The 25,585-nt window shown below is 44.0% G+C and overlaps 2 protein-coding genes across 2 annotated transcripts in view; both read right to left on the minus strand.

The window, feature by feature from the left end:
- Window positions 1–14,545, minus strand: part of cita (citron rho-interacting serine/threonine kinase a) — a 165,491-nt gene extending 150,946 nt beyond the window's left edge. The window contains exons 1-5 of the mRNA XM_084317591.1: window positions 14,421–14,545; window positions 12,026–12,148; window positions 9,971–10,112; window positions 9,657–9,832; window positions 2,023–2,124 (exon numbers count right to left, since the gene is read on the minus strand). Coding sequence (XP_084173717.1) covers window positions 2,023–2,124; window positions 9,657–9,832; window positions 9,971–10,112; window positions 12,026–12,127 — 522 coding nt within the window. The 5' untranslated portion in view covers window positions 12,128–12,148; window positions 14,421–14,545. The remainder of the gene's footprint in view (window positions 1–2,022; window positions 2,125–9,656; window positions 9,833–9,970; window positions 10,113–12,025; window positions 12,149–14,420) is intronic.
- Window positions 14,546–18,925: 4,380 nt separating this feature from the next.
- crybb3 (crystallin, beta B3) lies at window positions 18,926–23,714 on the minus strand (the record flags this gene model as incomplete). Its single annotated transcript, XM_084317589.1, has 5 exons — window positions 18,926–19,241; window positions 20,603–20,745; window positions 21,272–21,404; window positions 23,359–23,474; window positions 23,640–23,714. 5 exons carry the CDS (start codon window positions 23,712–23,714, stop codon window positions 18,926–18,928), a joined length of 783 nt encoding a protein of 260 aa, XP_084173715.1.
- Window positions 23,715–25,585: the final 1,871 nt, after the last annotated feature.

Here is a 25,585-nt window from a genome sequence, read left to right on the forward strand (position 1 = left end):
TGTCTTCATTTGGATCAAAGCTTTTGTCTGTGGCTTAAGACCCTGAGGCGGTTTTTCCTCATTATGAATTAAGTTACGTAACATAGGATTAATATTATAGATTCATCTCCGATACTGCGGTTAACATCTTCATGTTCCCTTCTCCATCTATGTTAATAGCCTACATCTAGGGTGGTGGTGGTGGGTGGTGATGTTGTTGTTGGTGTTGATGTTGATGTTGTTTTTGTTGTTGGTGTTGTTGTTGTTGTTGGTGGTGTTGTTGTTGTTGGTGGTGACAGCAGCAGCGGTAGTGCAGTCCCTGGCTCATGAATGGCTGAGGAGTCTGAATGAACGGCAGCATTCTCCTGTGTTACCTAGCAACAGAGACTGGGCGCCCCCCTCTCACACTTGGATAAAGACAGATTATTTTTTCCATTTTGACCAAGGCTTGGATGAGGAAGCATGGAGAGGGAGAGTGGGGGGGTAAGGGGGGGTTAACTCCAAAGGGAGTGAATGAGTTTTCAGGAGGGGGAGGGGGGGGGGGGGGGGGGGGGTGGAGGGTGGAGTGTGGTCCGAAGCGTAGCTCTTGAATAGACATGTAAAGCACAAAATTAACTGAATAGGTTGAACATTATCATTTACCATTCTCAAAATGGGTTCCGGGGACCTGCAGGGGTCCTAGAGGGCGTTCCAGCTAAATGACTAATAGTTTAATTTCACCAATATATTATTCGCTAGAAGATGAGCCAAATGAGGGAATGAATACAAATTATAATTCTGATCATAGATTGTTGTCTCCCACCAACAGTATAGACAGTTAATATTGGAAAAAATTATTTAATTAATTTTTAAACATTTGGGAGAAAAACAAGAAAACGGATTTATTTGTATTATATCTGTATCGTACAGCGGCACTGTATCGATATAATATCGGCACGCGAAAATATCGCAATATATTGCAGTATCGATCTTTTCCCCCACCCCTACACGATGGGTGTATCTCACCCAGAGAGGAAGAGAAGGTGCTGGGAAATAATGCATTGGTGCCCTCTTGAGGTAGAGGGATGCAACATGCATTAAATAATATTAAAATGAAAAGTTATTAAAAATTGTACCCATTATTGTTTATAATGGACTATTTTGGGACCTTTTTATTTTTCAGGCAAGTGAACATGACCTGTACTTGACCTTAGTGTCAATCCCTGCAATTACAGCCGCTACATTTACATTATCCTCATGTACTCAAGGACTTCTCCGTTTTATTCAAAAGCCTAGTTGGGAGTATCACTAGTGAGTTAGGAGGAGTATCACTAGTGAGTTGGTAATATCACTAGTGAGTTAGAAGTATCACTAGTGAGTTAGGAGGAGTATCACTAGTGAGTTAGAAGTATCACTAGTGAGTTAGAAGTATCACTAGTGAGTTAGGAGGAGTATCACTAGTGAGTTGGGAATATCACTAGTGAGTTAGAAGTATCACTAGTGAGTTAGAAGTATCACTAGTGAGTTAGGAGGAGTATCACTAGTGAGTTAGGAGGAGTATCACTAGTGAGTTAGGGGGAGTATCACTAGTGAGTTAGGAGGAGTATCACTAGTGAGTTAGAAGTATCACTAGTGAGTTAGAAGTATCACTAGTGAGTTAGAAGTATCACTAGTGAGTTAGGAGGAGTATCACTAGTGAGTTGGGAATATCACTAATGGTGTGGGGATGAAGATTTTAATAATCTGAAGGTCACACCACAACAACAACCAATCGTTTGTAGTCATTTCTTTTTTTGTAAATAAAATTATTTGTCATAATTTTCACAGCAGCTCTAACCTTTTGGGTCATTTATGTTGACATACCTTCTGATTGAAAAACAAGATTTTCATTATACTGAATCTTTAAATGTATTATTATTATTATTATTATTATTATTATTATTATTATGGATAAGTCAACAACATCCTATGACTATCTACCGGTTGGATTTCTTAGGTCAAGAAGGACAAGCCCTACAACAGTGATTTCAGTCCATCTTCCATATGTACAGGGCACAGTCTTACCAGATAGACGTGCTCTTTGTCCTGGAAGGCGTAGAGTAGCTGTGGGATCCAGGGGCTGCTGCTCAGAGTCAGGATCCTCCGCTCGTCTTGGTGGAACACCACCTGAGATGAGACAAGAAGACAGCATGAGACCTGAACACCACCTGAGATGAGACAAGAAGACAGCATGAGACCTGAACACCACCTGAGATGAGACAAGAAGACAGCATGAGACCTGAACACCGCCTGAGATGAGACAAGAAGACATGAGACCTGAACACCACCTGAGATGAGACAAGAAGACAGCATGAGACCTGAACACCACCTGAGATGAGACAAGAAGACAGCATGAGACCTGAACACCACCCGAGATGAGACAAGAAGACAGCATGAGACCTGAACGCCACCTGAGATGAGACAAGAAGACATGAGACCTGAACACTATCTGAGATTAAACAAGACAGCAGTACAATGTCTTAAGTACCTAAGGCCTCTACCTAGGTCACAATGTTTAAATAGGGCCTGGGTTCAATACTAGTCAACATCACAATGTTTAAATAGGGCCTGGGTTCAGTACTAGTCAACATCACAATGTTTAAATAGAGCCTGGGTTCAGTACTCATCAACATCACAATGTTTAAATAGGGCCTGGGTTCAGTACTAGTCAACATCACAATGTTTAAATAGAGCCTGGGTTCAGTACTCATCAACATCACAATGTTTAAATAGGGCCTGGGTTCAGTACTAGTCAACATCATGCCAGACACTCAGACAGTGTTTAAATAGAGCCTGGGTTCAGTACTCGTCAACATCACAATGTTTAAATAGGGCCTGGGTTCAGTACTCATCAACATCACAATGTTTAAATAGGGCCTGGGTTCAGTACTCATCAACATCACAATGTTTAAATAGGGCCTGGGTTCAGTACTAGTCAACATCATGCCAGATGATGTTTAAATAGGGCCTGGGTTCAGTACTAGTCAACATCACAATATTTAAATAGAGCCTGGGTTCAGTACTCGTCAACATCACAATGTTTAAATAGGGCCTGGGTTCAGTACTAGTCAACATCATGCCAGATGATGTTTAAATAGGGCCTGGGTTCAGTACTAGTCAACATCACAATATTTAAATAGAGCCTGGGTTCAGTACTAGTCAACATCACAATGTTTAAATAGGGCCTTGGTTCAATACTAGTCAAGCCAGACATTGGTGGCAAATCATGGCTGCGACGCCTGCAAACTCGCCTATCATGGAGAGATATAAGAAGAATGTCGGAATTCTAGGCTTAACTGGTCCTGGTCTGTTGGAGAATATAGAATACACGACACACGGGAGGCTAAAACACCATGTTTCTCGTGTCCACGAGGAGCTCATCAAGGCATTTCTTCCTCATACAAGTTGATCTTCAGATCTCCGGCTGTACTGTTCTGTACCATCTCATGTATTATTCTGACTGAGATGATCCCTCTGTTCTATAATCACATGCCTGGAAGCACCAGTGTGAATTCAGATCGCTCTCCATCGCTCTCTCCATTGGGCCTTTCCAACACTGCATGCTGTGTGTGATCAGGTAGGGATGGCCACAAGTAATGTTCTCCCAGAGCGAGTACTCGCATGAGTTACTACAGTAGTGCTCTATTTTTAAATCTAAATCTATTTTTAGAACACATCTTAAAAGAGCATAGCCATAGCAATAACAATGCACAGTTGAGCTTATAGGACTAGATAGTACAATCCCTTAGATAATCAGCACTTGGTAGTGAATGGGGTAGTGGTAAAAGCTTCACTGGGGTCTTCAAGTGGGCACCCTCCTTCATTGGTGTTTCGTTGACAGGCCCACGACACCTCCGAAGGGCTCAACGGCAACACCTGGTGTCCCAGGTGTGCCCCCCTCTGCTTTTACCCCTCGGTGGTCATTTTGCAGCCCAGTTGGGGTCCTTTCTCTTAATCCATAGCCATCTGCTGCTTCGTTCGGCAGCCTCTGACAGCTTGTCGGAACGCCTGTCCTCGCACTCCCATCCCCTTGAGAAGCTTGGTTGTGGACAGACATGGCAACAAATACTCTACACCTGACCTCAACCGGAAGCACCTGGGCATGCCAGCCGCGTTGTTCTGCCTGGGCTGCTATGTCGGAGTACTTCAGTTTACGTTTATATGCTTCACCAACTGCAGCCTCCCATGGTACAGTTAGTTCCACAATGAACACAGACTTCTGAGAGGTTGACCACAAGACCAGGTCCGGCCTGATGTTGGTTGTAATGATCTCAGGTGGAAAGATGAGTTTCTGGTCTAAGTCAACCTGCATTCTCCAGTCCCGGGCAGTGTCCAGGAGGGTTGCTTCTACTCTTGCAGATGGCTTTGCTGGGAGCTGTCCTGCTCTTACAAAGGAAGTGGTGTTTGCATGTCTAGGCATTGGGGGAGGGAGGGCATTGTTGGTAGTTCTCCTTCCTTCCAGGGTGATCGCCAGTTGTCTTAGGACCTGGTTGTGTCTCCAGGTGCAGCGCCCTTGGGACAAACTGGTGTTGCAGCCAGTGAGGATATGCCTCAGTGTTGCGGGGGTTTGGCAAAGCGCACAAGAAGGATCTTCTCCAAACCACTGGTTTAGGTTCTTGGGCGTGGGAAGAACATCATAGGTGGCTCTGATGATGAAGCTGATTTGGCTTCCTTCCATCTCCCAAAGATCCTTCCATGTGAGCTTACGATGCTCCAGGTTTTCCCAGCTAGTCCACTGGCCCTGTTTGGACTGTGAGACTGCCTTTGCGCATCTGTCTGCCTCCTCTTGTTGCCGAACCTGAGCCACCACCAGCTTTCTCCTGTTTTTTTTTCTTTTTATTATCTTTTTCCCCCTCTTTATTTTTTCTGATTTTTCTCCCATCCCACTGTTAGTCGTTATGCCAATTCCCAACCCCCTTCCTGGTTGTTGCGCACTTTCCCCTACTGTTGGTCCAAGAGGCCGGAGACTGTCGCATGCTTTCCTCCGACGCATGTGCAGCCAGCCGGCAGCCAGCCTGGCCGCGCAGATTCTCACCGGGAGAGTGTAACGTGTGGAAGGTCGCACTACCTCTCTCCAGATCCTACCCTTGCTGAGCAGGCGCCCCGACCGAACTGTAGGGGTCGCTGTCCACAACGCCCAGGACCCACCCACGGCTCCCCTCCCCCTAACTCAGCCAAACGAGTTAGTATAGCGATCAGCCCGAGCCAAGGCAATGCTGACTCTCCGGGAGTCGAGACCGCAGCCTCTTGCATTGGTGACGAGCACAATCTCCGCTACGCCACCTGACCGCCTTCTCCTCTGGGTTGATGTTGCCTTGTGCCATGTGGGTCGACTTGTCCCAAGTCCAAACCCACCTCTTCCATGCTGCACCTGTCCTACAATGTCTCCATGCCCGAGAGCAGATTTTGCTTGCTGTACGGCCTCAGATGGGATCCATTTCCTCCCAGTTGCCAGTCTGGGAGCAGCCGCTCGGATCACTTCATCTTGAGACTCAGTCAGGGTCATGTTCAGCCTCACTTTGGTGCATTTAAACTCCTCTGAGGCTAGAGCAATTCCAGGGCCCCGTGTCCATACAAGCCGATGTTGCCGAGGCAACGCGGGAGGCCAAGCCACTTCTTGATGTATGAACCGACTGTCCTCTCCAGCTTCTCCACTTTGGTCATGGGGATGCACAGATGTGAAAATTGTGGCCGATACCGATAACCGATATTAATATTGCAGTTCTGGCCGATACCGATATTTACCGATGTCGATATCTCTGTATAGAAAACACTTTATGATAATCAAATAAAGAGCTATTTACTTTTGTAACTTATTTTCAGAAATGACAGATATTTTGAAACATTTAAGGCCAAAACATGTAAAAAGAAAAGAAAAAAATATAAAAAAAAACATATCGGCCCTATCTTGATATCGGATGGGTACCGATGTGTAAAAAAACTGCCATATCGGCCGCCGATATATCGTGCATCACTAGGATCTCGTAGACCGTTAAAGGCCACATCAGGCGGGGGAGCAATCCAAACTGCAGGCACCAAAGTTTCAACTTTCCAGGGAGCAAGGTCTTGTCTATGCTGACAAGGCCTTTGATGGTTTCTTCCCTTAGCTCAGGGCCCAGGGGTGGGCAATTATTTTTCCCAGGGGGCCGAATGAGCAACTGAAAATATGTTGGGGGGCCGGGCCAAAATTCCAAACTCAATTATGCATAATATACATTTTATTTCTATATAAAAAGCAGTAAATTGCATTGTTTTGACCCCTGGTAAGAGTGTATGTTATTATTTGGCAATTAAAAGGTGAGGTTAGCTTTCAAAAATATCATTTATTCAAATAAAATGTATTTCCAAAATGATAAACAAAATGTGAAACATTAATAACAAAGGGCATTTTGAGTTTCATATACTATTGAAACAAGGATTTCCTTAGCTTTCTAAAGACATCACATCATCTTATAGCAAAAATAAACAAGACATGTCACTGAACTGTGTAAAGAAAAGTGTCCCAGTTTTGTAGCCTTTTTTACTTTACATGCCTATATTAAACATTTAATGTTTTCAGAACTGTGCAAAAAAAATTAAAAAAAATATCAAGTGTCCCATTTCACTTCAAGTTTCAAGTTTCTTTTATTGCCACACGGCCAGGCCGTGTGGCAATACATTTTAGTGTTCTTCGGTTCTTTTTTTTTCATTCAGTGTGAGAAATCCAGTCTCTGTTGAGCTTTAACAAGTCCATCAAAGTCAGGTTGTATGTCTGAGGTGGAGATGCGAAGCACAGCTGCCAGATGTTCATCAGTGAGAGAGGATCTGTACCTAGACTTGGTAAACGTCATGACTGAGAATGTCTGTTCACATATGTAGGTGGATCCAAAGAGAACAAACATCTTTTGAGCATGTCTCCTAAGCGTATATTGTGCGTGTGAACGTTGACATGAAAAGAAAAAAGTTAAAAGTAAAAATAATAAAATAAAAATGTAAAAGAAATATATATTTTTAAAAAAAAAATTATTATTATGTAATCTTTCGCGGGCCGGTCAGAATCATCCCGCGGGCCGTACAATGCCAAGGTCTGCCTTAGCTGATCACTCTGGTCTGAGTATTTGAGGCTTGCGTTGTACCATCGCCCTAGACTCTTGACTGGCAGTTCTGACACCAAAGGAATGGGTGCATCCTTGATGTGGAACCTCTGGTCCACGAGTTTTCCTTTGACGATGGATATGCTCCTGGATTTGCTGGGTTTGAACTTCATCCGTGCCCATGTAATGTTGGCATGAAGCTTTCCCAGCAGACGTTTGGTGCATGCTATGGTTGAGGTCAAGGTGGTCATGTCATCCATGTAGGCGCGAATAGGAGGTAGACGCTGTCCAGATTGCAGACGTTCTCCTCCCACAACCCACTTGGAGGCTCGAATGACCACTTCCATTGCCATGGTGAAGGCTAGTGGGGAGATGGTACATCCAGCCATTATTCCCACTTCCAAAGATTTCCATGATGTTGTGTATTCTGTTGTTTTGATACAGAATTGCAGATCTTGGAAGTAATTTCTCACCAGGTTTGTGATGGTATTTGAAATGTGGAAGAAGTTGAAGGCTGTCCAGATGAGAATGGGGGATGGATCCAAAAGCATTGGCTAGGTCCAGGAATAAGACGTGCAGGTCTCTTCCTTCCCTTTTGGCAGATTGGATTTGGTGCCATATCATGCTTGTATGTTCCAAGCATCCTGAGAAACCAGGAATGCCGGCCTTCTGCACAGATGTGTCAATCAAGTTGTTTTGCTTCAGGTATGTTGTCATCCTTTTAGCAACAATGCTAAAGAAGACCTTCCTTTCAACATTCAACAGGTTGATCTGCCGGAATTGATCGATGTTTGAGGCATCCTTCTCCTTGGGGATTACCACTCCCCCTGCTCTTCGCCATGCTTTTGGGATGGTTTGCTTCATCCACATCACCTTCATTTGCCTCCACAGAAAGCGTAAGATATTTGGAGAGTTTTTAATACAGCCGGTATGGAGCTCCATTTGGTCCTGGAGCTGAAGCTGCCCTTGCCTTCCTCACTGCTTCCTCAACCTCCCTCCACCTTGGAGGACAGTCATCCAGCTGGTGTTCTGGTTGAGGAATTTCAGCCACTGGGGTACTGATGCTCGTGGACTGTGGGTTAAATCCTGCCGCAGTAATATACCCGATGCTTAATACGTATCAGTTACCATTTGTAATAATTACATTACATTTACATTTACATTTAGTCATTTAGCGGACGCTTTTATCCAAAGCGACTTACAAGTTCTGTACGACAAGCCATCAGGAAGGGCACAACTCTATCAGCTGAGCAACAATGTTCATCAAAGTGTTGAGTGCTACAGTGTAGGTTAGTTTATTAGGACAAGTGCATGACAGTACGGTTAGTTAGGGTTAGATTTTATTTTTGTAAAAAAAAGAAAAATTATTCAGATAATGGTTGAAGAAGTGCGTCTTTAGTCGACAGCGAAAGATTGGACGTGTTTCGGCTGTCCTAACTGGGGTGGGTAGTTCATTCCACCATTGTGGGGCAAGGACTGAGAATAGGCGACTTCTCTTTGATGACCCTCCCGGAGCTTGGATAGGAGTAGGTCTGAGGCGGCCAGAAGATACAGAGCGTAGAGGTCTTGAGGGTGTGTATTTAGAGACCATTGACCGGAGGTAGGCGGGAGCGGTTCCCTTTGCCGCACGGTATGCTAGGTCGAGGGCCTTGAAGCGGATTCGTGCAGCAATGGGGAGCCAGTGCAGGTCCCTAAGAAGTGGGGTGACATGGGCCGACTTCGGTAGGTTTGAGATCAGGCGGGCTGCTGCGTTCTGAATGAGTTGAAGAGGCTTAGTGGCAGTGGCCGGGAGGCCAGCGAGCAATGCGTTGCAGTAGTCAAGGCGGGAGATGACGGTTGATTGGACGAGGAGTTGGGTGGCTTCTTTTGTCAGGAAGGGGCGGATCCTTCGGACGTTACCTCAACTCTGTCTGCAGCAGGTCTCTCCAATCATGTAACAGCATACAGTATTCCTTCCTTATCAATACTCTACACAAAGTGGGCGACATGTTGTTGGCACAATTTGGAAATGCAAACATGAATCGAGGCGTCACGCCCTCGCTCTACCTAGGGCCTCTACCTAGGGCCTTTACCTAGGGCCTCTCTACCTAGCCTCCTAAGGTCTCTACCTAGGGCCTCTACCTAGCCTCCTAAGGTCTCTACCTAGGGCCTCTACCTAGGGCCTTTACCTAGGGCCTCTCTACCTAGCCTCCTAAGGTCTCTACCTAGGGCCTCTACCTAGCATCCTAAGGCCTCTACCTACCTAGCCTCCTAAGGCCTCTACCTAGGGCCTCTACCTAGGGCATCTACCTAGCCTCCTATGGCCTCTACCTAGGGCCTCTACCTAGCCTCATAAGGCCTCTACTTAGGGCCTCTACCTAGCATCCTAAGGCCTCTACCTAGCCTCCTAGGATGAAACCTGTGGCCGCTAGAGGGTGGGGAAATCTTTTTGGACCAACTGACCGACCGACCAACCAACCAATCAACCAATCAACTGACAGTGACCTATAGAGCTGCTGGTCACAGCAAAAAAAATAATAAAACTTGAAATATTTCAGTTCAACATAGTTGAATATTTTTGATGTAATATAGATGAGATGTTCTTACATTTTCATGAGTGCGTAGAACCATCTTATTCATGACTTTCAAGGCACAGACGTCACCTGACGCCTTCTCTCTGACCACCTGGACCTCTGAGAATCGCCCACGGCCCACCACCGCCCGCACCTCGAAGTCCGTCACCTTAGGCTGTAGGTCCTGGAGCTCACAGACGACCTCTGAGACTGTCTCACACACACACACACAAATTTATAATAATACATTAATATATATAACTGAACATCGTACAAATAGTATGAAAAAGTTTATTTTGTAACATTTGTGTGTGTGTTTGTGTGTGTAATGCATCAAGGCACCCTTACACTTATTGACAAAGTTGGCGACATGTTGTATTCTCATGAGTTGTGGGGAGCTGCACTCCTGGTAGAGCAGAAGAAGAGCTTCCAGCAGCTCCTCTCGGCCCAGAGTGCAGCCTCCCTGCTGGCCGCACAGGTTCACCCGACCCTGAGGGCGACACACAACAACACATGGAGTTAAAGCCTCTTCTAGAACAAGTTAATGGTGGAAAACAACATAATGACAATCGTATAATAATAATAATAATAATAATAATAATAATAATAATAATAATAATAATAATAATAATAATAATAATAATAATAATAATAATAATAATAATAATAATAATAATAATAATAATAATAATAATAATAATAATAATAATAATAATAATAATAATAATAATAATAATAATAATAATAATAATAATAATAATGAGAATAGTATTGTAATTTTAAGTCTGCCACCCATTTGACTAAGCATTACTTGTGGAGTCGGATTTAGCCAAGAAAACAATGATGTATTAGGAACAGAGGGTGTATCATTTGATAAGGCTAAACAAGATGAAATCAGTAACTGGAGCCATGTTAAGCTGCAAATAAGACAACCGTTATCTTTCATTCATGTTTATTTCACGCTCCACAGCGTAGTGGCCACAGCCTTCCTCCAGTCCGAAACCAGTGACGCGCAACAACAGCGCCCATTCACTTTATACAGATTACCGTAATGGCTGCAGTAGAAGTGAACTTAACATTACTAACCGTTTATTCAGGGATACTGATGGGACCCTTTTCCCAGACCCATCATAGCAGGGTAATACAGCTGCAGCTAAAACATCCATTATTAATGTTATTGGCTGCAGCTGTGTTTACACTTCCATGACACGTGTATGAAAGTAGTCTGTAGTATTGCAGCCTATTGCAGAAACGTTTGTATAAATCAGTGCTTCTCAACCTGGGGGGGGGTATATATAAATACAATAGCTATTGTGTTTGTAATCTTTGACTTACAGATGCAGTTCCTTGTGAAATAATGAATATTTTGAGTCTAAAGCGCTCATCCAATAGTTTATTTTTTCTTCTACCTTTATTTCACTTAGGAACAAATTATTATTTACAACGGCGACCTGGCAAAGGACAAGAGCCACTTCAGGGAATGGGAGGCGAGACAAACACCAGCGTCAATCAATACGACTGGGTATCAGGACTAATTACCCAATTCAATTCAATTTTGATTTTCAACTCACAAGGTCCCAATTCCATTTGATTTAGATTCAGTATCAAATTCAATTTGGCTTAATGGCGCTGGTTTCAGAGGGCCAGTCATTTGGTTTCTGTGGTGGTAGTACAGCAGAAACTCAGCGCAAGGCAAACTAAAGACACCTGCAGGATGGGAGGTGCACTGGAAATGACACATAATAATCTTTACACATCCACTGAAAAAAGGCTTCTATTGAAAGATCAATCTAAGGATTTTAATATATATATATACTTTTTTCTGATCCCCATTAGTCAAGTTAAATAGCTTGAAAAGTGGAAATAAAAATCATTAGGCTACGTGTCAAAGTTCACCATTCCGTCTACGCCGTAGAGAATTGGAAAAGGGAAAAATGATGCAATAGCAGACAGATCCCTCAGCATTCATCCACATAGGCATGTCCGCATGTATACCTCTCAATTCTTCTGTCCATGTATACCTAGAGTTTGTGTACAATAGGCTAGGCATGCTCTCTGGCCAAAGGAGGCTGGTGGATCAAAGAGCTGGACTATGCCTGGAGTCCTGGACTATGGAAAGAAAAGGACTACAGACTGTCCGTCCTCACAGTCTATGCGTCCTATATTCCTAGACCATGTGATCTCTAGGTACAGTCTTGTACCCATGACTTTTCTTCTTGTTTTTCCTCAATTTTCTAAACGCAATCATTTCATTATTATGCTCTCAATTCTGCTCCCATCAAATGTCAGAACAAATTTAATACGTGGAATCAGCTACCTTGAGAAGATCCTTGTGGTACAGAGCAGAGGAAGCAGGCTGGTAAGCAACACGAGACTCCCCAGGTCTACAAAGGAGTAACTCACCTGACATAGGTGGTTGAGTCGGGAGCTTCGGCTGGTGAGTTGGTCCACGGAGGAGGACAGTGTTTTCATGTTTCCCTGACTCAGGTATTTGAACTTGAACATGATTTCTTCACATCTGATAACCTAAACCAAAAGACAGATTAGGTTGGTAAATGACCGGTTTTATGGCGACCTAGCAGCCATTTGGCCGGTGCACCCTCCAGTATACAGCCAATCCCTAGCCATATTATACAGTCAGGAATAACTGGTGCACCCTCCTGTATACAGCCAATCCCTAGCCATATACAGTCAGGAATAACTGGTGCACCCTCCAGTATACAGCCAATCCCTAGCCATATACAGTCAGGAATAACTGGTGCACCCTCCAGTATACAGCCAATCCCTAGCCATATTATACAGTCAGGAATAACTGGTGCACCCTCCTGTATACAGCCAATCCCTAGCCATATACAGTCAGGAATAACTGGTGCACCCTCCTGTATACAGCCAATCCCTAGCCATATACAGTCAGGAATAACTGGTGCACCCTCCTGTATACAGCCAATCCCTAGCCATATACAGTCAGGAATAACTGGTGCACCCTCCAGTATACAGCCAATCCCTAGCCATATACAGTCAGGAATAACTGGTGCACCCTCCAGTATACAGCCAATCCCTAGCCATATACAGTCAGGAATAACTGGTGCACCCTCCAGTATACGGCCAATCCCGATACAGTCAGGAATAACTCTATAGAGAAACCTTTAGGTCCAGAGAACTGAAGGCTCCGTGCAACATAGATCATGATGCAATCAGTTCAGTTTCTCTGGACACGTGAGGTTATGAATTTACCCGTGCTGAAGGGTTGATTGATTGAAAACCTTATTAACAGATTGCAGAATGGGTACAATACAGTACGGCTCAATACACACAATTGTTAAGGGGATGCAGAAGACCAGAGAAAGACTTTCGTCTTGTTTACATCAGGGTCCCCCATTTTCAATTCATCATGACATTTATGAGATACAAGATATACAAATATACAGTACTGTTACATCCAGACATGTATGACATACAAGATATACAAATATACAGTACTGTTTAAGAGAAAGAGATCATAAAGGAAATACATTCGAGGGGGAAGCAACTGTACATTGGAGGCCAGGGGTTGGGTGGGAGGGGGGTTTGGACATTTACCGGGGGCCTAGTCTAGTGTAGTCTATAGTAGTTCAACTGTTTTCACGTCAAGGACCCCAAATTGATACACATTAGGCTGCAGACCCCCGTTTGATAAGATGTGGTCTCAGGGACCCCCACCTGGGAAGATTTGGGTTGTTAGTTAGATGTGATCATCTTCTCCATACCATTGATCATTGTGATAACATGAAGGGAATAGTGAAAGCCAATTAGTCAAGGCTCCTGGGGCTGGGGGGCCTGCTGTAGTCGATACAGCTCCCTGTAAATACTACACAGGTGCGTTCATTATTTCTGGAATGCGATAGTGTAGCTGCTCTCCTAAACACGTATATCTAGCTAGAAGCACCTTGCATTTTGGGAATGCCAAGCGAAATTTAGAGGCGGGGGTGATGCATACAAAGTCAACTGAGGACGCGAACAGACGCAGCTTCGCTCTAGGCTGCGTGAACTGGGTCCACTAGAGGTGAACATATTTTAGATGGAGCAAATATGCATCATCTTCACAATGAATATGAAATAAACTGCTAGAATGCTCTGTGTCATAATATCGAATGGGTGACATTTAGAAATAGTCTTATTTTTGTGAAAGTCAACCATGCTACTGCTTGGACCAAACCATCTGTCAAACTGACGCGAGGAAAAAGTGAGACAACAACTGACGTCACATTCAAAAATAGACCTAAATTTACATAGTTCTTCCTGTATGTGAATGAATGAATGAATGAATGAAAACTTTATTTAATAGATTGCAGAATGGGTACAATACAGTACGGCTCAATACACACAATTTGGGATGCAGACCAGAGAAAGACGTTTGTCGTTACATCAGGGTCCCCCATTTTCAATTCATCAGGAGAACCCTTCCTGCTGACTTGTTGTTGTACATAACTTGTAAGTCGCTTTGGATAAAAGAGTCACCTTATTATTGTAACTGTTATTAATGTGACGGTTTAAAGTAACCTAACGACAGCGACGGTTGAGTGGTTTCTCACGTTAACACTCAAGTGATTTAGATTAACTACACAACTCAAATACACCGACTGTCCCAAAGTAATGTCAAAACGGATTTATGGTTCTTCGGTACAAAGGGTCAACAATGACATCTACAGTAACAGCTAGCGTTAGCATAACGTTATCCCCAAAACAACACACTCCTACACCGGAGATTCAACAATGTAGTCAAATACAGTGTCGGTTACGGACTTACCAGGTGACTTACCGGAGTGTCAAGGGTTTATATCGGTCTTCTTTTGACGTTAAAATACGACATTGGCAAAATTGCAAAACAAGCAACGAGTCTCTCTAACTATAACGTGAACTATATATATTTCCGGACAACTTTCAAATTTTGCGCGTTCGTCCCAGCGGCCGTCAGAGTGATGATGACGGAGGAGGAGGAGGACGCTGTTCCCCTAGCAGCAGCGACCACGTGACTTCCGCTCGCAGTCTTTCAAAATAAAAGAACGGTTTGATTGATTGATTGATTGATTGATTGATTGATTGATTGATTGATTGATTGATTGATTGAAAATGTTATTAACAGATTGCAGAATGGGTACAGTACGGCTCAATACACACAATTGTTAAGGGGATGCAGACCAGAGAAAGACTTTCCTCTTGTTTACATCAGGGTCCCCCATTTTCAATTCATCATATATGACATACATCGTAGACAGTAACTGTTGCATCTAGACATGTATGGAAAAAAAACTCAGCTCGGAACTAGGCAAAATCTGCATATGGCTCGCTGATAACAAACTATCATTACACATGGGCAAAACAGAGTCCATTCTCTTCGGTTCAAATAACAAACTCAGCAAGACCGACGGCTTCTCAGTTACAGTCGGTGACAATATTGTCACAAGGAAAGATGAAATTACCTACCTGGGTTCCATCCTAGAGGAAAATCTTTCCTGTGACAAAATGGCATCCAATGTAATAAAAAAAAGTCAACCAACGAACTAGATTCTTGTACCGGATCTCCTCTCTGGTAAACAAGAATACCTTGAAGACTCTGGCAGGAGCACTCATTCAAGGGTACTACGACTATGCTTGCACCTCATGGTACCAATGCACCTCAAAGGCGCTAAAAACAAGATTACAAACATCACAAAACAAACTAGTCAGACTACTGCTTGACCTTACTCCTAGAACCCACCTCACCCCTGCCCACTTTGACAACCTAGGATGGCTTAGAGTAGACGACAGAGTACAGCAACTTGCAATGGGCCTGGTCTACAAGATACACTATACGACTATGGTACCCATGTACATGTCAAAATACTTCCCAAAGGTCAGTGAATACCACGACCACAACACCAGAGGAAGCTCAACAAATCATGTTAAACCCAGATTCGGCTCAAACAAGGGACTAAACACGTTTCGCAATTATGCCACATCAATGTGGAACACCCTACCCAAAGCTGTAAAGGAATGTGAATCCCTACACACATTCAAAACTGCTCTTAAAGAGCACCTACGGGAGTCTGCAATTCGAAACTGGCCACGGTAAATGTCCAAACCCCCCACCCCCACCACCTCCTAATAGACAGTCTCCTCCCCACCGCATGTATATATTCTCTCCCCGCCGTATGTATATTTCTCTCCCACCCACCCACCCCCTCCTAATGTACAGTCCCCTCCCCATCATATGTATATACTCTGTCAGGATCAATGAGTAACAGTACTGTATATTTGAATACCGTATATGTCACAAATGTATCAGTACTAAATACCTATATGTCCCTATGCCATAAATGTCATGTATGTTGAGTATGTCATAAATGTCAATATGAAATGAAAATGGGGGACCCTGATGTAAACAAGACAAACGTCTTTCTCTGGTCTGCATCCCCTTAACAATTGTGTGTATTGAGCCGTACTGTATTGTACCCATTCTGCAATCTGTTAAATAAAGTTTTCATTCATTCATTCATTCATGACATACCAGATCTACAAATATACAGTACAGTTCGTATTTAAACTAATCTATATCGTACAAATGCTGTTTGTTGGAGTGCATAGGCTATATAGATTAGACACTGTACAGATAGTATTCGGCTTGTATCGCCATGAAACCTATGGCAAAACACTCCTCCAGACCGCCACTTTAATATCCAAAATATCAACTAAGCATGTCCAAATTGTTCCTGGCCTTGAAAGCCAACCATCTTACACTATCTTAGACCATCTTAGACTAAAAGTGGACACTGCCCTATGTTCCTTCCTATTGATAATACCACCAGCCAAAACCCTAGGCTTCAGCCAGAGCAGACCATAGAGCTCCCATTGGTAGCCTCTCAGGGTCCCCTTAAATGGTACATTTATATAGCAGCTTTTATCCAAAGCTATACAATTTGTTCCTCACATTTTACCCATTCACTCACACATTGACACACAGACGGTGGAGGCAACCATGCAAGGTGCCAACCTGCTCATCGGGAGCAATTAGGGGTGTCTCAGGGACACTTCAACACGCTGCCCGGGAGGAGCGGGAATCGAACCGGGAACCTCTGGATTACCAGACGACTGCTCTACCTCCTGAGCCACTGTCGCCCCTTTTCCCTTCATTAGAGCAACGATGCAGCAGCCGGATGCAGGCGGCTCTTAGGGAGGATGCACATGGAGCTGCACGCTCCTGGGCAGGTGCACTCAGCGGGGATTGGATGAGGAAAGGAAAGGAAAGGAGACTAGCGCTCGTCTCTAACCGTTAGAGTAGCCCATTAGCCTACGACCAGCCTCCCGATGGAGTGGCTTCAGTGGGGGAACTGAGCGCTTGTCCAATAGGGGTAGATGTTGTGATCTGTTGTGAATGTATAATGACATTTATTAAGGCCCTGAAAATAAGACAACGCCCCTTTTCCAGATTTTTTTCTAGAAAAGAAACCCTGTATTTTTTTTTCTTCAGATAATTAGCACAAACTGCCCCTACTAGTAGCTAGCAGCTAATATTTTTGTGGCTGCCCTTCTCCCCCTCCTTCTGCTGCCTTTCCGGCTTTCCTATGGGAAGATGATGACATCACTGGCCTAAGCCTTGGAAATAAAAACCAGGAAGGAGATATGGCAAGGCAGACCAGTGTTGGTGTTGGATATTGAACTGTGAATGTGCCACTCATGCCAGCTCTCCCTCGATAGATTGACCTATATTCCCTGCAAGACTGGAGAAGGTTGGTTCGAGATGCAAGATTTCCACTGGTAGCCTTTACCCCATTCACAGTATTGGAGGTTATCATGTGGGCTAGCTGTGGCTAAGTTGCCTTCGGGCTGATGTTTCACTGACAGTGGAGCTTTTAAATTCAAGTTGCCCCTCCCCTGTTTTTAGTAACTTGCCTCCCCGTTGTTTGTACCTTCCCTTCCCCATCACCTTTGTTGTTTTTAGCACTAGCATAGGTATTGACAGGCAGCCTATTTTAGCTTCCCCTCTTGTATGTTCCCATGGTCCCCCATTGGCAACGTGTCGGAGCACCCACAGCACCCCGCTAGTGACAGGTTTGGGGGAGTCCCTTGTAGTGGTGGTGGTAATACCTACCAAGTGTGTGTATTTCTTCTTGCATGTTTTGTACACTGAACAGAGTAATCGAGTGTGTCGCGAGCTTAGCTCGCTGAGTAGCATTAGCTTAGCTCTTCACAAGCATTGTCTTTGTACCAGTGTGTGCCAGTAGGGTAGTAGTGCTTTTGTTGTGTGTTTGCCTTGCGGCGTAATCACCACGCTACGACTAACTTTTTAATGGAGAACACCACACAAATACCAAGAATACCAATATGTTATATTTCCATTACCCAGGAAAGTTCAGTCAATATTTGTGAACATGAGCTACTCTCTCCCAAAAGCCAGAAACCACAGAAATAAAACTCAAACCTTTGTCATCAAGTATAAAGTCTGGAGCTGCTCCGTTGACAATTAATTGGTGTTTGTGGACCCACAGAATATTTTGAGTTCTTATACCCAAATGAGCTTTATTCTATAGTAGTGTTCTCTGTTCAGAAGCGGAAAATGTATCCGTATTCCATATACATAGATCATCCTCCTGGGTGTTCTCAGTGTCATCTATAAAATATTTCCCAATTCATTGTCTATGGAGCAGCTCCAGACTTTATACCTGATGACATCACAAGTTTGAGTTTTAGCACTCTAGTCTTTGGATTAGGGAGAGGGTTGTTAGTTTTCACTAATACTTTTGGACTGTCCTATAGACCGTAGGAATAACATGAATTCTGAAATTGGACATAGTTCCCATTTAAGCTTTGTTGTTCTTTTGTCATGTAACCCTGACAAAGGCATATTGGTTTGAACTGTATCAATAAAGGAATATTTTTTAGAACATCCATCTCCAAGAGTAACAAAATAGCTAGCTTTCTAGCTTCAAACTGGGGCCAAACTTTACATAATTTCTTATGTGGATTTGTATTGCTGATTGGCTTTATGTATGTACAGTAGTTGGGCTATTTATAAGGTGTATTCATTACATGATTGTACAATAATCTCTTCTCTGGTCTTTAGAATGTTCAAGAAATTATGTTTTATTGACAACAGGCAACATTATTACCAATAGTCTTAATTCAAATATATAGCAGCACACTCCAAAATAACACACAGTCAACGTTTGGATAACCCAAGGGCCGAAGCCTTTATTTGCAACCAAGATATGTGGTTCATCTCTGTCAATTACAAGTTTATAGTTTTTTCAGTGGCCTTCTGGAAGGAGGTAAGATGCTGATGGGAGCCTAGCTTGTTCCCGCGGATGCAGGTGGAGCTGGAGGTGCGGGGTTGGGATTAGGGTTGGGGTTAGGAGTAGGCTCGGGGTTGGGTTTAGGGTTGGGGTTGGGGTTGGGGACGGGGACAGGGTTGGGGACGGGGTTGGGGGCAGGAGTCGGGGCAGGGGCGGTGAAACACCCTCTCTTGTGCCACTGCATGTCCCTCACACGTCGTACGGACTGGATCAGAGGTGCATTGGCTCCCCATTCGTTCCAGTGCTTGAAGTCGCCATGCTCAAACACATACTGGCGCCCCCTGTAGCCTGGATACATGTATCCCACCCACCTTCAGGGAGAGAAGAGAGAGGATTGTAAATTCCCAACGCTCACGTCAGGCACACAGTGAGAAGATATTCTCCCCAATTTCGGAAACCAGTGTAAAATGACACCATTTATAATAGATTCCAATACTTTGAAAGAAATGTCCTTTACATTTCCTGCAAATTCAGTAGAAATCTATCCGTCTGCAAGCTAGCCTAGTTTAGCAAAAATTAATGGAAGCAGATACGGACCGCTAGCCTTGTTCTTTGTTCTTTGTGCTAAGCTAGGCTAGCTTGTAGCCAGATAGCTTTCTACTGAACACACAGGGAGGAAATTGGTATCTATCTTCTTGTCTGACTCTGGAGAAGATGGTAAGCGCATTTCCCATAATGTTGGTGTGTTCCTTTAAACGGCAGGGGTTGTGGTCCATCAGGGGTCCCCCAGAGGCTAGCAGGAACCACCAGAATAATGATAATCAAATTTTCCTTATATTTCCACTAACCAATCAGCACCGTGTGAGAGAGAGAGGGAGAGAGAGAGAGAGAGAGAAATAGTGTGTGTGAGAGAGAGAGAGAGAGAGAGAGAGAGAGTGTGTGTGTGTGTGTGTGTGTGAGAGATAGAGATAGAAAGATAGAGAGAGAGAGTGTGTGTGTGTGTGAGAGAGATAGAGAGTGTGTGTGTGTGTGTGTGTGAGAGAGAGAGAGAGAGAGAGAGAGAGAGACAGACAGACAGAAAGAGAGAGAGATAGTGTGTGTGAGAGAGAGAGAGTGTGTGTGTGTGTGTGTGTGTGTGTGTGTGTGTGTGTGTGTGTGTGTGTGTGTGTGTGTGTGTGTGTGTGTGTGTGTGTGTGTGTGTGTGTGTGTGTGAGAGAGAGATAGAGATAGAAAGAGAGTGTGTGTGTGTGTGTGAGAGAGAGAGAAAGAGAGAGAGAGAGAGACAGAGAGACAGAAAGAGAGAGAAATCATATGCATTATGACCACAGAGATGTGTTGCTATTTGAAACGCTTTGAAAACCCCCGGCTTTACACCTCCCACAGCAATGAGCTCTGTGAAGGAGGCAAAAAAAGAACACGATGAGAGAAAGGAATGTGGAACAACTCTTAGGATTGAGCCTCGTGCCTTTGGCTGAAAGCGGAAACAGACAGAGTTTATCAGACTGAATCTCAGATTGAATACTGAATACTCAGTTTTTTTACTCACTCCTTTCCCCTCATCATTCTGCTTGCCTCCTTCACAGAACCCACTGTTGTGTGAGGCCTAAACAGTTTCACATTTGGCTGGGAACCCCTTCGTGTGAGAAATTGCTTTGAATTTGTTTTTAGATTAATTTAGCCGTCGCTCTGCTGTGACATTTCTGACTAAAAGGGACGACAGGCACAAACTTACGTTCCGTTCATAGCCTTGACGCTGCCCACCCGGTCCTGGAAGCCATGTACCCACAGGCTGGGGATGTCATCGTCCACGATCTCCATCTTTCTGCCTGCATAGCTGGCCTCCTCAAACAGGTTCAGCTTGTGTTCTGCGCTGTCCTGGAGGAGGTAGAACCAGCAGGATTGTGTGTTTAACTAATCACATCTTGACAAGTGCACCACATTGAGGGTTCAGCGACCCACAGACTTTCCAGTAAGAATCTCACAATCCATAAGAAATGGAATCCATGGGACGTTGTTTGTCCTTCTCTGTTACTCATAGTAGGCTACTGGTAATAACAATAGGTAACAAACATAATACTGTTCTGACATCACAATATTGATGTAATTAAGAATGAAATTAAATTAAAGAGAGAAAAAATAACTTTGTAAATGCATACGTTTATAAAACAGGCGGAGCTAAATCATGGCCCGGGTTTTGTCAACAAATAAAAGAAAATAAAGACTGGCCCCTATAGGTGACGCAGGGTCGATTGAGTAGGACACCCAAGACTCAACGAGACCTTCTGACAGCAAGTGGTAAGTCGTAAGGTCGTAATTGAAAATATGAAAAATACTGTCCGAAAAGACTGCAAATGACTTAAACTAGTACATCACTATCCTGAGCGACATCCTGAACACGTACCACTCGTAGGGGCCGGAAGGAGCTCAGGCTGTGGTTGCTCTGGATGTTGGTCCAGGTGCTCCAGCGAGGAAACTCTCCCTTCTCCAACACAAACTGCTCCCCTGCGAAGCCTGGACGCTCAAAGCCCACCCAGCTGAGGACGAGAAGAATGGGCACTACGCTGTATATTCAAATTCAAAGGTGCTTGACATGAGTGTCAAACAATTAACAGTATTCGGTCGCCCCGGTGTGCTGCATGTTCTCCCCATCTCTCTCTCCCAATTTCCAAACTGTCCTATCCACAATAAAGCAGAAAATACCATAAAAAAACAGTATTGCCAATGCAGTTTACAACAATGTAATATTTTCAGTTTTCAAACAAAAACAAAATATTTTGACATTTATTTTACTATTATGTGCTTGACTACTATCTCTACTGTCTGTGCACTATTCTACTATCCCTATACTACTACCTACTACCTGTACCATGCTAGTATGGCTCTACTACTACCTAGCATACTAATAATGTCTATACTACTATGCACTCAGAGTGTAGCACTCAAGTTCTGTTTGTGTGAGGGACACTGTTTGACCCTTAGCTGCCTGCCAGAGATGTCCCCCTCCTGCTGACATGTTGTTCACAATCTGTAAGTCGCTTTGGACAAAAGCATCAGCTAAATGACTAAATGTAAATAATAATAATAATAATAATAATTTTGGAATTGTTCTTCCTCTTAATAGAGAAACGTCTGGGATTCTTTCTGTCAATCTTAAAATGAATGACTCACAAAGGTTGTAAAATCTTTCACAAGGAAAAGAAAAAGATTATATTACACTTCCTTCATCTCTAAACCAGAATCAACTTGGCAAAGAGCGGCATGAATGTGTCGGCAAACTGTTAACCGACAGAAGTGGACAGAGTACCATTACTCGTGCAGAAGTAGTTACTGTACCTAAAGCTGCGCTGTTTAGTTTTGGGATGAAAATATTACCTCTGCAATAGTTAGAAATACTTGAAAGTTTAGAAATACTTGAAATATGCTTGACTCAATAATGCATTTAGGTGGTTGTTGCCAACCAGATCCCATTCTTCTCTTGTGACAATACATATCAATACTAATATTAAAGGAAAACTCCAACATTTTGGGAAATTAGCTTATTTGCCATCTACCCTGGAGTTAGACAAGAAGATACATACCTTTTTCTTCTCTGTGCATGCAGTAGGAGTAGGAAGACGTTGGGACTAGGCTAATGGAGGAACCTACTTCCAGTGACTGACGCTAAGCTAGGCTAATGGTGCGCGTCTTCCTACTGCATGCACAGAGAAGAAAAAGGGTATGTATCTTCTTGTCTAACTCCAGGGTAGATGGCAAATAAGCTAATTTCCCAAAATGTTGGAGTTTTCCAAGCTACAATGACGTTTTTTCTCCCCCCAAAGCTACATGGTGGCACGCTTAGAGTAAGCGTAGAGATAGAGTATGCATACTTGTCTAGAAAGAGTAAAAGTAAAATAGTAGCAGACTAAAGACACACTCAACTACTCAGGACAAGTAGAAAAAAAAGAAAAGGTTTTTAAATCAGTCACTTGAAAAATCTACTCAATCACAGTGAGTAGAGTGATTGTGTTTTCTCTTTTATTGTTGTTGCTCTTAGCTCTATTCTATTTAAATCTTTCAAAAATGTTCTTATGTACCCCAGTTGCTATTGCATGTACATATTTGTGTTCTATACACGTATATGTACATACATACCAACTATTTCGCCTGTTTTATTCTCCACCCATCGATCATCCATCCAAAACTACTATCACCGACATCCAAGAAGGGGGATCCCCCCTTGAACGGCCCTTCTAAGGTTTCTCTCCTCCACATTAGCTGTGGTGCTTTTTTCCTATTGCTAGGTTTTTTGTGAGTTTTTCCTTACCTTCGCTGGGGTATGTCTGGGAGTGTTGCATTTATTTATTTGACATTTATTTTGGATTTCATGGTGGGTTTTTTGTTCTTGATTTATTGTGATGTTTCGTCTTGACTTGTCCGGCCCATGGGGACATTTACAAATAAATTAGATTGACTGTGAAGGAAAGTGAAGTGTATTTAGTGTCTACTCACGGTCCTGACTCCACGATGACTGAGCCAACCCTCTCCAGCTTCTCCACCACATCCTTAGACTCGACGGTCAACTCAAACTTCTTACCAGAGAAGTTCTCGAACTCGAAGGCCACCAACTGCAAGTCGGGAACAGGACAGAATGTAAGAACAAGTATGAAGTATGATGAACTGGTATCTATCTTCTTGTCTCTCTCTGGAGAAGACGATAAGCTAATTTCTCAAAATGTTGGCGTGTTCTTTTAAGTATACAGTAGGCTAGTATATTGTATTATATCTGGTACCTTGTATGTGACTCCAGCTCCTCCTTGGCTTTTGCCAGCTGGCAGCTGGTCAGGGGCTCCCTGGTGATCAGACATGGTCCTTCTACAGGGTACAAGTCAGGAAGCCAACATTAGAGGACTAGTAGACAACTAAAGCCTCATCTATAACCCACTCCAGTGACATAAGTATGGGAAGAATTGACAAGGACAATATTTCTACATTGAATGAGGTCAATGACGACCACTGCTTCTTCAGAACGAGGTTGTCGAGGTTCATATGGAGTGGGTGGCGTTCTCTTCAGACGACGCCATTGGTTTGAAAATGGTTTAACCATTTCACAACCACACGTACAGACGGTTAACCTTCTGTAGTGTGGTAGTGAAAGGGTTAACCGTCTGTAGTGTGGTTGTGAAAGGGTTAACCCTTTGTCGTGTGGCAGTGAAAGGGTTAACCGTCTGTAGTGTGGTAGTGAAAGGGTTAATTATGACATAAGTACTGATAATGTTACACTATGTGGACAAACGGCCACGAGAGGAAAACAATGCATTGAAACTAAAACCTCACACAAGAACAAGACATTTACACAGTAACTTGCTATTACTACAGTAATATTTGCTCACTCGTTCTCAATACGTGGTAATGGTTTTGATTTTAGTTTTAGTTTGTCATTGCTCCAATTCGTTAGCTCATTATAACGATACCACCAAAGGAAAATGGGGTCAGATTTAATTCCATATTCATCAGAAGCAACACCTCTGTGCACCTTCGCTTACTGTGCCTCTGCAGGTCCGTCCCCCCCCCCCCCCCCCCCCACACACACTGGAGCTCTGGTCCTCATTCATGTGAGCATAACACATTGATTACAGGCAATGCAAAACACTACCACAGAGCAAACACAAGGAGGAAGACAGAGGAGGTAGAGGAGGAGAGCTGGAGAGGAAGACCTACTGAGGAGGTAGAGGAGGAGAGGAAGACCTACTGAGGAGGTAGAGGAGGAGAGGAAGACCTACTGTGGAGGTAGAGGAGGAGAGGAAGACCTACTGAGGAGGTAGAGGAGGAGAGCTAGAGAGGAATACCTACTGAGGAGGTAGAGGAGGAGAGGAAGACCTACTGTGGAGGTAGAGGAGGAGAGGAAGACCTACTAAGGAGGTAGAGGAGGAGGAATACCTACTAAGGAGGTAGAGGAGGAGAGGAAGACCTACTGAGGAGGTAGAGGAGGAGAGGAAGACCTACTGAGAAGGTAGAGGAGGAGAGGAAGACCTACTGAGGAGGTAGAGGAGGAGAGGAAGACCTACTGAGGAGGTAGAGGAGGAGAGGAAGACCTACTGAGGAGGTAGAGGAGGAGAGAGTGGGAGAGGAATACCTACTGAGGAGGTAGAGGAGGAGAGGAAGACCTACTGAGGAGGTAGAGGAGGAGAGGAAGACCTACTGAGGAGGTAGAGGAGGAGAGAGTGGGAGAGGAATACCTACTGAGGAGGTAGAGGAGGAGAGGAAGACCTACTGAGGAGGTAGAGGAGGAGAGGAAGACCTACTGAGGAGGTAGAGGAGGAGAGAGTGGGAGAGGAAGACCTACTGAGGAGGTAGAGGAGGAGAGAGTGGGAGAGGAAGACCCACTGAGGAGGTAGAGGAGGAGAGAGTGGGAGAGGAAGACCTACTGAGGAGGTAGAGGAGGAGAGAGTGGGAGAGGAAGACCTACTGAGGAGGAGAGCTGGAGAGGAATACCTACTGAGGAGGTAGAGGAGGAGAGCAGGAGAGGAAGACCTACTGAGGAGGGAGAGGAGGAGAGCAGGAGAGGAAGACCCACTGAGGAGGTAGAGGAGGAGAGGAAGACCTACTGAGGAGGTAGAGGAGGAGAGGAAGACCTACTGAGGAGGTAGAGGAGGAGAGGAAGACCTACTGAGGAGGTAGAGGAGGAGAGGAAGACCTACTGAGGAGAGGGAGGGAGGGAGGGAGGGTGAGGGAGTCT

This window comes from Notolepis coatsorum (assembly GCF_963971535.1).
Source record: "Notolepis coatsorum genome assembly, chromosome: 6".
Lineage (NCBI taxonomy): Eukaryota > Metazoa > Chordata > Actinopteri > Aulopiformes > Paralepididae > Notolepis > Notolepis coatsorum.